Here is a 12,764-nt window from a genome sequence, read left to right on the forward strand (position 1 = left end):
AATTTACAAAATGTAGGGGAAAATATTTTAAAAGCATTTGTGTATCGGATACTGCGGATTGCAGGTGATGCAAAGAGGCTGCATGGTCAGTACACGCACCAGCAGAGGGAGACCATGACATATGACAAGACTGTAAACACCGCTTATTTAAAAAAAATATACATATATTTAACCATGCATCTGTGCTGGAGTAAGTGCTCCTCTGTGGGCATATATTTTTTAAAAGTAATCATTATCCAGAATTGTTATCATACATCGTGTGTCTATTCTCTTGTACGGCTCGGAGAGAATGCGGAAATTAGGTAACATTAGCTAACATTAGCTTAAATAAATAAGTAAAGCGTCCTTTCGCCTCTCCGCCTAATGACCCTCTTTGGCAAATGCCTAGCTCATTAAGGGTTAAAGTCGAAAGTGTGTGTATTATGTGGTGTAGTGAAATTCGATACAGTTCCTGTTGAGTGCGACTCTTGCGAGCAGGGAGCTTTGGTACCTGTTGGTTTAAACCTTAGTTTCCACGCTCAGGTACGTCCTGGTCGCCATTAGCCTCCGCTCAGTGTCACACACCGAACGCGAGGACGTCATGGAGGCGGCGGCGGCGGTGGTGGTGGAGGAGAAGGACTCTTCCGTGTAGTCGGAGTTTGTTTGGCAACATGTAGTCGACCGTGTAAGTTGTGCATATTGTCAGTTTGCAATCAAACGCTTATTTACGTGGACGTGACGTGACGTTTCAGACGCCGCTTTCACTGTGAATGTCAGGTGAGCTGACATGTTGTGGCAGCGCGTGCAGCCATGTGCGCGTGTCACCTGTGTAAAAACCTTTTAGTTGCTTTTAAAGGTTATAAATCACGTAATTTGTGTCGTAGAAGATGTAAAATATGGCTCTTTTGACAGCTTTTCTCTTTTTCTACAAGTTTTTATTTTGTTGCCGCTGATATCCATCCCTTTATCTTGCAGTATGGTGGATTAAGGCATCAGAGGAGCTCCAGTCCCCAACACAGTAAAAAAAATGGAGGACCTCTCCCTAACGGCCCTGCTGGAATGCCCCCAGTGTTTAGAGCGGCTGGATGTGACAGCCAAGGTGCTTCCCTGCCAACACACTTTCTGTAAGGCCTGTTTACAGAGGCAGGAGGCGGCACACTCGCAGCTCCTCTGCCCGGAGTGCAGAGCCCCTGTCAGGGTGAGGACGGTGGAGGAGCTTCCTGAGAACATCCTGCTGGTGCGACTCCTGGAGGGACTACAGGGGTCAGCGGGGCAAGGCCGGAACACGCACTATGCCGTGCCCTATGCCAGGAGCAGCGGGAATGTCAGGGAGGGTCATTACAAAGAATATCAAGGCCACAAAGAGGTCAGTGTGCTTCTCTCTGCATCGGTGTTGTAAACAAGAATACTGGGTAGTTGGAAACCCTGACTTTGTTGCACCCACAAACTTGGTTATGGTTTTATTTCATATGAACATGCATCAGATTACAATTGAGTATATCACATAATCAGTTCACAGTTCCACATGTCCAAAGGGAGTAGGAAGAAGCAAAGCTTATTAAATCCTACCCCTCCATCTGGTACTTTTACAATCAGTAACTATTACATTTGTTCACTTCCTGCTTTCCATAATACAGTTTAAGTTTTTTTTTGTTGTTTTTTAATAATGCACCTCGTACCGAAGTACAAGGTGATATGACCATACAACAGGGGTCTCAAACTCAATTTACCTGGGGACCACTGGAGCTAGGGTCTGGGCGAGACTGGGCCGCATCAGGTTTTCCAAAAAAACAAACGCATTTATTAAAAACAAAAAAGTGAATAAACTTTGCTTTGGTTTCAATTTTCTACAAGAAAAGCTTTGATAAAACATTCCACTGTTCTCAAATATCTTACTTTTTTTTTTCTACATCAAATAAGATGAAAAATAAATAAACAAATCAAGAATAAAGAAAATCAATCAATCAGTAATAAATGAATAAATATAATAATAATACCATGATACCATACAGCATCCATATCAAACTTGCGCGGGCCGCACTAACATTAAACTTTCACATCAAGGCGGGGGCCTCAAACTAGTGTCCTGGGGGCCACATTTGGCCTGCGGGCCGCATGTTTGAGACCCCTGCCATCCAATAACATAATGGGTACCATAGTAATTGTCAATATAGTGATATATATAGCACATCATGACTGGTTCAAGACTCTTCATCCTTGTATTTAGCAAACATCAACTGCTTGTATTGTTTCTTGAATTGGCTCATCGTTGTGCATTGTTTGAGGTCCTTACTCAATCCATTCCATAGTTTGATTCCACATACTGAAATGCTATGGCTTTTTAACGTAGTCCTAGCATAGAAGTGTTTCAAATGTAGTTCTTCCCTGAGATCATATTTCTCCTCTCTTGTGGAGAAGTATTGGATGACATTTTTAGGTAATTGGTTGTTTTTAGCCTTATGCATTATTTTAGCTGTTTGAAAATGAACTACATCAGCAAGTTTATGTATTTTCAGAAGTCATATTGTATATATTTAGTAGCATACATTTGTACGTCTCACCCCCCAACGGTTCATGGGGCTAGCCCCATTATTTGTAAATAAGTGATTAGAGTCTGAAAAATAATTCACACTGGGTGAAATATTTCAGCAGTGTAATGCACCTATAGTTTTACACAACACACTTATGGGGGTCATCAGGCATTTTTTTCCCCAGCAGTCTCAAATGTGGCATCAGTCACCTGACTTATTGTCTTTGGCACACCTCCTTTTGTGGCTCATAACAAGTTGTTGCATTCTGCAACAATACTTGACATGCTTTACAATTCTATACAAACCATTCGCTCAATAGTGACAAAATACAGTCTGAAAAACGGCCAAATTCTAAATTAACTCCGACGACCAGTGTATTCTTCCATAAAGTCCGAGTATGGATGGTGGCTTCAAACTCTCATTTTGATCACCACTAAGTGGCTTTATTCACGTACAAGCCTGAGGAAATGTGTAAGGTTACGTGACGCATTCCAGTCAAAAGCGATCTGAACTATCAAATTATCTGTTTGAGGCAAATCGCTTCCTGAGTCTCAAGGATGAGGTTTCTTTAAACCAGTTTGTACAATGAGAACCTTTCCCTGACCTCTGACGCTGGCTGACTTGAAGACAGACTCAAAGTAATAATGGCAGTTGAGAAATGGTACATAGGACTGAGAACGCTTGACAAAATCTGAATCAACATTTACAAAAATATAAGCAACAATACCCCCTACTATTTAGAATAATGTCTCTGCGCTCTTAAAAAAAATTATGCCCATCATTCACAACCCTGAGGTGAAACATGAACACTTTTTCTGTGCATTCTAGAGCAGTGATTTTCAACCACTGTGCGGCGGCACACTAGTGTACCTTGAGAAACCGTCAGGTGTGCCATGAGGAATTATCCAATATCACTTTTTATAATTAACATTTATTAATCATCATTTGCAAATATTATGTCTAGTATAGTATAATAGTATACATGGACCCAAATATTCCAATTGCATTTGGTTTATTTGCTCAAACGGAAAGAATTGAACAGAGATGGAATATTCCTTTAACCAATCCGATTGAGGTATCTTGTACCCGCTCAAACGGAAAGTTGTCAGGGTGCGTTCTTCTTTGTGGGGTTTTTCTTCTTCTGTTGTTTATTGGCGGTTGGCAAGCAGCTTTCGTATGCATTAGCGCCATCTGTGAAACAGAATCTAAACCCTTCTATACGCCATTCACAAGTGCAGTTTTATTAAAAAAGAAAATATATATCTATATAAAACATGTCCCGAGTTTAATTATAAAATATTAGCAAGATTGAATTTGATCTTTTCCTGTTTAAATTTATCCCGGGTGCGTTCTTTCAGCACATGCTCAGATATGACGTAACACGCAGATCCAGACGTTCTTCAGTTTAAAAATGGAGGCCAGCAATCGGCACTGGACTAAAGCAAAGTTTGTTTTTGATTCAAACTAAATTTCAAGAATGGACAGACGAAAAACTGGCAATACGGAGTTATTCCAACAAGTGAAAGAATAACTTGGGGAAGTCGGTATCACGTGATGTTGATGTTTACGTTTTATTGGGCATGCCCTATTGACTATATGTTTGATTTTCACGGCGCATGTAGACAAGAAATTGGAATATTCCTTTCTATGGATACCATTGTTTCCCGAAAGCTCAATCGGAAAGAGAAAAAGTGGTCATGTAAAAACGTGGCTACTGTCGAGTGTCTGTGGTGTAAAGACTTGCAGAGCAATGTAATATTGGTCTGTGTGGCAACACCTACCTTGTTCCTCTGATAGACTTATTGATGCACGTGTGGGGTTGTGGTGACATTTTGTAACATTTTTGGTTAGTGGTGTGCCACAAGATTTTAAAATGTAAAATCTTGATGTAAAAAAACGTGCCGTGGCTCAAAAAAGGTTGAAAATCACTGTTCTAGAGAAAGGAAACAAGTTAATATAAGCTAGCTAACAATGGACGTCATGGGAAGTACCTATTTTGACGCTAAAATCCTCACATAAAAAATACGGAGTGTTTTTAAAGAGTGTTCCGTTTACATTTAAGACTTATATTAACCAAGCTATAGCGATATTATTTTAACGGCTAACATGAAAACTGTAGTCATTCATTCAACAGAACGCCTCACTCACAGACGGAAGAGTGGATACCGAGTTACCGAGATCAATTTCGCTACAAAGACTCAACAAGATGCTTGGTTGCAATTATTGACGCAAGTCGCGTAAGCTATACATGTAATGTAATGTTTTAACTTGTCAAAATACGACAAAATACTTTAATTATTACATGCTATCATCAGTGTACGTTAGGGTGCATCAAATTTGAATGGGAAATTTTAAATTCATAATATCAATTTGGCTGGCAGTCCATTTTTTTTCTAATGAACATAAAAATGTCTTTTGCAAAGTTTTGAGGAAATCCATTGAGATTTAGGGGTGCCACCTCACACAAACTTTTTTAAAATTTTGTAAAATGTGCAATTTCTAGTCTAATTGCCAAAACGTTGACCTGGAAATGTTGAATACAGTGAACTTTACAGCATCATTTTCTACAAGGTTATCAAAGGGGGCCCAGACCAAAGACCAAGCTGCAACTACTAGTCTGAAAGGAACTAGTTGTTAAAATAATAAATGGACAAGTGTATATCAGATTATGTAGGACTACAGTACCACTCTCAATAAATATGAGGCATCAGCAGTACTGTCTACTCTATATTATTCTTGTTGATGTTATGCCTGCTCAGCTATTAGCTAACTGTCATTAGCAAACTGTAGCTAGCTAATGTTAGCTACAGTAGAGGCAATGAGCACTAAATACCTATAAATATGACTACAAATCATTCAAATTACAAAGACAAAACCACATATTTGCTAGTAATATGTCATAGGAGTATAAATACCAACAAAAACACAAAGATCACCTCAGAGTTCTTGAGCTGCAGTCTTTGCTGACCTCAAATCTCCATGGCGACCATTGAACTGTTCACCACTTTATTCCACAAAAACAGATGTATGGTGGCACCCCTAAATAATCATGTATTGGAAAAATATTTTGTATGTGTTGTTTCTACATATGAAGAGCTTGCAACCAAAAGGCGCTAAATCCATTTTGACTGATTTCGAGAAAATCAATGATTTTTAACTACGCACATATCAATCTATTTGGTCATCAAGTCTATATTGCAAATGAAAGAGCTATCAATATAGGTCATAAAAATGCATGCTATAAAAATCCTGCACACACCATGTATTTTATATATTTTTTTAATTAATTCTTTTTTCGGATTTAGCGCCTTTTGGCTGAAATGATGGATTTAGCGCCTTTTGGTTTAAATAAATTTGAAGTCACCTTTAACTTCTTCAATGGCATTGTTGTAAAAGAATGTAAGGTGCTTTAATGTGCTATGCTAATAAAATAATTACAACACAGAAGCCATTCTCAACATACAATACAAAATAATTATTATTAATTAAATTAATAAAAATTTTATTAAAAGCAGTGCTCATATTTGACTGCACCATGAAGGTGACAGTGACAAAAATCATCTCATTACAAACTCTTTACATTGTATGTTTTTTAGTACAAGTAAAATAATGTTTCTCATGAAAGTTGGAGGTGTCAAGGTAGAGACATGCCTTTTATGGCGTAAAAAATACTTCCATGTTACAGAATACTGTAAAAACACAATTTGTGTTCTCCTGAATTGCATAACATACTGTAACTATCAAACGTGTACTTAATGTACACAAACAAAACAGGATGCGCACTGATACTGGCTTTCTGTATGTGCAGTGCCAATTGTATTCTTCTCTCTGATTGGTCAGATTATCAATAGATGGGAAACTTGGGCCAATCAGAATAAAGAAAGGGATTTAGCTCCTTTTGGTTGAAATCTGAAATGGAAATAGCGCCTTTTGGTTGAAAGCATACATTTCATATCACTTTTTTTCATATTTTTTAAAATGATTTCAAGACCAAAATATGTGATTTGGATACACATGACAGAGGTCTATTAAACTCATGAAAAACATGCAACTTAGTGAAAATTGGATTTAACGCCTTTTGGTTGCAAGCTCTTCATATATTGGAACACTTTTAGTACCCAGCCACATCAAAATTAAATAATTGTGTTTTTTGATGCACTCTAGTGTACATGTTAATGCATGATCACATTATGTATATAAAACCATAGAACATTGTTAGGGTTTTTTTTTAGAAAGCTTCATAGTCAAAATAGGTACGTCCTAATGACGTGTGTTGTTAGCTAGCTCATACCTAGTCATTTTTTCTTGTTGAAATACACAGAAAAGGGAAATAAATGTGTTCATGTTTCGCATAATTGTTTAATTTGATTGTTTAATGATGGGCCAAATTCCCCCAAAAGTGCAGTTCCCCTTTAAATGTGTTTATAATATTGTTATAATATTGTTGATAATTGGGGTGACGGAGCCTTCTCCATTGCTGCCCATTCACTCCATGCTTGCCCTGACCTTCCCAAAAACAACTAAAAACCCACCTGTTTAAATCTGTTTTTAATGTCTAACTTTTTATACCTGACTGCTGTGCCCCGCCCCGCTTTTACTCGTGTTTTAAATGTGTTTAACCCTCCTCTTGTGTTAGGGTCGGCACTGACCCGTTTTACATTTTAATGCATAAAAAGAATCACATAACATTTGTTTATATAAATATATAAATGAATATAATAATAATAATAAAACGGCAAATAATAAAAACTTAAGAAACCACATATAGTTGAAATGGAGGGGTATAGTGACAAAAAAAGGCCAAACGTATTAAAACCAATATTTTCATGTATGAGGAAGCCTAAGAAGGTAACCAAGACATGAGAAGCAAATTTGATGGTTATTGATTTTAGTGTATTTTATAGCTGATTTAATACATGGGTAAAAACTGACCCGTTAACATAAGACATGATACCAGAAAGCAGGGCTCGACAATAACGATGTACCGATGGCCCGGGGCAAGTTAAAACAAAATTCGGGCAAGTAAATCCAATCAGTGATATTCCCGTCGGGCAAGTGCACTTTAGCATGCCATACTGCCAAGAGTTTTTTTTTAAAGCGGTTCTTGTTGGGTGTTGGTAAAACACGGACTGCGTAATTCCGGTGGTAATTTGCAAACCAATCCTTGCAAATCTTGAAATGGACCAATCAGAATCGTTTATTTAGACCGCGGTCCGTAATCCACAGTCCGCGTTTTACCCACACCCGTTGTTCGCGATCAACCAATCAGCGATCGTTTGACTACGAAAACATCCATCTTGGCGTCGCGGCCAACATCGTCTAATTCTGAAGGAAACACCCAAAAGTGATGAACCAGTGCCTCCTAAACAAGTATTTTATTAGCGGCAGCAAATCAAATGATGGCACAGGTGAGTGAATCACATTGCTGTGACAATTTGAAGTGGTCACAATGAAACACCACCGATTAGATCCAATACCAAGTGCTGATTTTGCACAAGCTACAAAATCTAGAGCTTCCATTTCTCTGTGTATTTTCCTCACCTTTGCTTCACAAATTATTGTTTGACCATTGAGCTTTTTTTCTGGATTAAAAACACTTTACTAGTACACAAATGTGTCTATTTAATAATGTTTCATTGTGGTGCACAACTTATATCACTGCTTACTACGACTACGATGTGTAAGGTATTATTTATTTTATTTATTTGAAATTCTCATTATGGCAGTCTTTTCATTTTACATGGGGCAAGTTCAGGCAAGTAGTTCTCACCTTAAGGATTCCCTATGGGCAAGTCATTTTGGTTTTTAATGTAGAGCCCTGCCAGAAAGCTAACACAAGAGGAAGGATAAACGAATGGATGTTGTATTTTAACGTATCTTTTACTCTGTTTAGTTGTTTTTATTCAACTCCATTTTCTGTAAAGTGTCTGAGTATTTTGAAAAGCGCTATACAAATAAAATGTATTACCATTATTATTATTATAATTAGGTCCAAAATAACACACCAGCAATGACAGCCATCAGTCCGTTTCGAACCTTCAATACGCCGTGTCACATAAGAAGCTCCAAACATAATCAGTCACGTGATATTTGCAGAATGATACAAGATTTTGAAGCAGTGTGATTCAGCGTGTCATGCTTTGTCAATTTGTTCTTCATTGAGGTGCTGGGAAACACAAAGAACAGGCCTCCCGATTGTACAACATTTCAAGTGTTCAGAGCGTTCAAAAGTTGAATTGTAAATCCTTAACTTCGGTTCAGTGAGAGTTCAAAAAGACGAGTTCACGGGGGGGGGATTGTGATCACCGTGCTATTGTAGACAAGCTGCAGTTCAGTACTGAGTTACGTAACCTATTCTACTCTTCTTCTCAATCGAGCCCGGCATCACAAAATGTAATTTTAGTGTTGCTGATCCTAAAAATAACATCAACCTAGTGAACAAGCTGTGCCTGACAAAAAATAAAAGAAGCAAATGACGTTGAATTATTCTTTTTAAGTTGTGTTCAAATGCTGCAAAAAAATGGTCCATCTGGAGCACAATTCATCTGCTGTGTTATTTTTTCCAAAGTAAACGTTGCATGATTTAATTCATTTCACTTCCAGTAATTGTGCTTGTGTACAAAAATAACATTAGTCATAAAGCCTAATAATATAACACCTGTCAGTAAGATGCAGCACAATTCATTTGATAGATTTTCATACACAAGCTTTTTAGATACACAATTTAATATCGAGTGGTTAGCGCGCAGACCTCACAGCTAGGAGACCAGGGTTCAATTCCATCCTCGACCATTTATTTTCAAAAAATTACATGACATTTTTTTCAGTTTCTGTTGTTATTTTTTCTGTTGTAAAAATTCTCATCAATACCAGGTGCTACTCTAATTGTAGACCTGAAGGTTTTGACCTGGCTCGTGTGCCGAGATAACTTTTCACTTCCTGGTTGTTATGGAGCATGGATTTCATGAGAGATGCATGCTGAGCTCTGGAAACCTCATATTACAAATATACAACATAAGGTGGCTAGAAATATTTCCGTATTGAACAAAGCAAAACAAACAACAAAATTTGTTCTCAATCAGAAATTGTTGCTCTCTGGTTTTACCATATCTTACTTATTGTGTGGAAATATGGGCTAATAACTATAAAAGCAATCTTCACTCGCTAAATGTACTGCAAAAAAGGTCAGTAAGGATAATTCATAATGCCGCCTACAGAGAACATACTAACTCCTTATTTCACAAATACTTAAACTTGCTGATATAGTTCATCTTCAAACAGCTAAAATAATGCATAAGGCTACAAATAACCAATTACCTAAAAATGTCATCCAATACTTATCTACAAGAGAGGAGAAATATGATCTCAGGGAAGAACTACATTTGAAACACTTATATGCTAGGACTACGTTAAAAAGCCATAGCATTTCAGTATGTGGAATCAAACTATGGAATGGATTGAGTAAGGACCTCAAACAATGCACAACGATGAGGCAATTCAAGAAACAATACAAGCAGTTGATGTTTGCTAAATACAAGGATGAAGAGTCTTGAACCAGTCATGATGTGCTATATATATCACTATATTGACACTTACTATGGTATCCATTATGGCATTGGATGGTCATATCACCTTGTACTTTGGTACTAGGTACATTATTTAAAAAAAAAAAAAACCCTTAAACTGTATTATGGAAACAAATGTAACAGTTACTGATTGTAAAAGTACCAGATGGAGGGGTAGGATTTAATAAGCTTTGCTTCTTCCTACTCTTTTTGGACATGTGGAACTGTGAACTAATTTTTGGGATGCACTCAATTGTAATCTGATGCATGTTCAAATGAAATAAAACCATTACCATTATAAAATGCACTTCTGCCACATTGTGGTTGTTCTTTTCAGCTTAAAACCGCATCAAACATGATCTCTTCCATTGTGGAGATGCGTCATCACCTCTTTGGGAGTGAATGACTGAATGTGAAAGTCTTCTAGGTTCAATGTGCTCTTTAAATATTTATGTTTGATGAATGCAGGTTGCAGCTTGTTATTGCAAAAGTGTTGGACAAAATAATTACATGCATCTTTCACCTTCTGGAACTCCAAGATGTTTGGCCCTCAAGGGTCTCTGTATGATGTTAGTCCATGACAGCTCAACTTAATTCATACATGAACTTCTTCTGCACCACAGGTTTCTGTGAGCCCTTCAATGCGCAGCCAACAAGGAGATTCACCGGCAGAGCTGGTCCTCACACCCGCGAATGACGTCACACTGAAACACCGAACCAACGGGGACTGGCACTATCGATATATCGGCGACAGTGGAGGCACATCCAGCAACCAGATGCCTCAAGGTCTTCTGGCCCCCCAGCAGTCACTGGCTCTATGCCGAGCACTGTGTGACTTTAGTCCCAGCGAGATGAACGTGGAGAACAGCGATTACTGTCTCAGCTTCCGCAAGGTACCTCTATCCATTCATCATAAATGCAGACTAGGGTAATAATGTCAGATGAGCCTTTGTCCTCAACACTCTCACCTATGTTAACCAGAGAATGACTAACATGATGCCAGTTGGTCCGTTTGTGGCAGGGCTGAAATGCAGTGGAAATGGCGTTTTTGGAATTAAGTTCATTTTCATAACTTGGCAATTTGTTTCCATTGAAATTATTTAAATTATTTGTACAAATTACTGTTTACACTGTACATTGTACATATTTAATGTCATCTATTTATTGTCCACATTATTATTATTTATTATTATACGGGAGCCAGGCAACGACATTTTGTTGGCAATTTCACTGCTGTGTTATTGTGCAATAAAGAAAGTCTATCTATCTATCCTATCTATCCTATCTATCTATCCCATCCATCCATCCATCCATCCATCCATCCATCCGGAGTATACTGTATGCAAATTGATATCATAAAAACTGAGACAGCAGTCTATGGAAATTCATATTTCTGTCATTGTCAAAACCTTTGGCCGTCACTGTAGATCAGTGTTTTTCAATTATTTTGTCATGGCCCCCTTAAGGGACAGAAATTTTTCTGTACCCCCCCGCCAATTGAAATACTTGAGAAACTGATAACACTTTTTAAAAAAATATTATTTATTACATTTAGTCTTACAGACTAATCATTAAACTGAAACCAGGAAAATGCAACAGAATGGACAGCATACAAGCGTATTCAAGAATCAGCACGATTCATTCATTCATTCATTTTCTACCGCTTTTTCCTCACAAGGGTCACGGGGGTGCTGGAGCCTATCCCAGGCAGGGTACGCCCTGGACTGGTCACCAGCCAATCACAGGGCACATATAGACAAACAACCATTCACACTCACTTTCATACCTATGGACAATTTGGAGTCGCCAATTAACCTAGCATGTTTTTGGAATGTGGGAGGAAACTGGAATACCCGGAATTGAACCCTGGTCTCCTAGCTGTGAGGTCTTGACCGCCGTGCCGCTCGAATCAGTACTACATATAAATTTGTAAAAGTTGGTAGGTCTGCATTGAAATGAAAGCCTCTCGCGATGCCCCTGTCGCCCTCCCAGGGGGCCTGTCCCGCTATTTGAGAAGCACTGCTGTAGACTATCCACTGAAAACGACTCGATGCCTTAAATAGTTGGCGAGACAAGTGAGTAGCAAACATAGTCTGGGGCTGCATGAGTGCTGTCGGCATTGGTGAGCTGTGGTTCATTGTCGGGAAACTCACAAAATTCCAAAATTTACTGTGAAAGTAATGGAGTGGCCAGGTTTGCCTCGAGAGTTGAACCCAATTGAGCACTTGTGGTGCATCCCTAAGCGGAAGGTAGGTTGAGGTGCGCAAGTTTTCTAACATCCACACGCCCCACCAGTGATATCAGGAGTGGAAGACTAGAAGAGCATTCCAGGAGAATTCCATGGCAAAGAGCATTAAGACAGTGCTGGTGCTCACACGATATATTGGCACAGTTTAAACGCGGTGTATACTCACTTGTGTTGCCAGATGTCTAGACAATAATTGCTGTGTGTTGAGTCATTATCAGTGCATAGTAAGTCTATGCGGTTCTAATATTGCTCACTCACTCTGTTTTCCAGCAGTATTGTGGTCACCAGGTGGCAGTAATGTATTTAAAAAGTCATAAACGGCTTTTCTATGCTCTAATTACAAAAATATAATCCCACTTCACGGAAATTCACTTACCGGCAGTCAGGTCTGGAAGCAATTAGCTGCAATAAATGAGGGATAACATTACTGCTATACACTGC

The 12,764-nt window shown here is 38.5% G+C and overlaps 1 protein-coding gene across 2 annotated transcripts in view; it reads left to right on the top strand.

Moving 5' to 3' along the window:
- The first annotated feature begins 363 nt into the window (after positions 1-363).
- Positions 364-12,764, top strand: part of sh3rf2 (SH3 domain containing ring finger 2) — a 36,768-nt gene continuing 24,367 nt past the window's right edge. For both annotated transcript variants that reach the window (XM_058063135.2, XM_058063137.2), the window contains exons 1-3: positions 364-664; positions 955-1,345; positions 10,699-10,968. In XM_058063135.2, the coding sequence (XP_057919118.2) occupies positions 1,007-1,345; positions 10,699-10,968 (609 nt within the window). In that variant the 5' untranslated portion in view covers positions 364-664; positions 955-1,006. The remainder of the gene's footprint in view (positions 665-954; positions 1,346-10,698; positions 10,969-12,764) is intronic.

Source organism: Doryrhamphus excisus, linkage group LG22 (assembly GCF_037039965.1).
Source record: "Doryrhamphus excisus strain RoL-2023G ecotype Guam linkage group LG22, RoL_Dexc_Guam_v1.1, whole genome shotgun sequence".
NCBI classification, from domain to species: Eukaryota; Metazoa; Chordata; class Actinopteri; order Syngnathiformes; family Syngnathidae; genus Doryrhamphus; species Doryrhamphus excisus.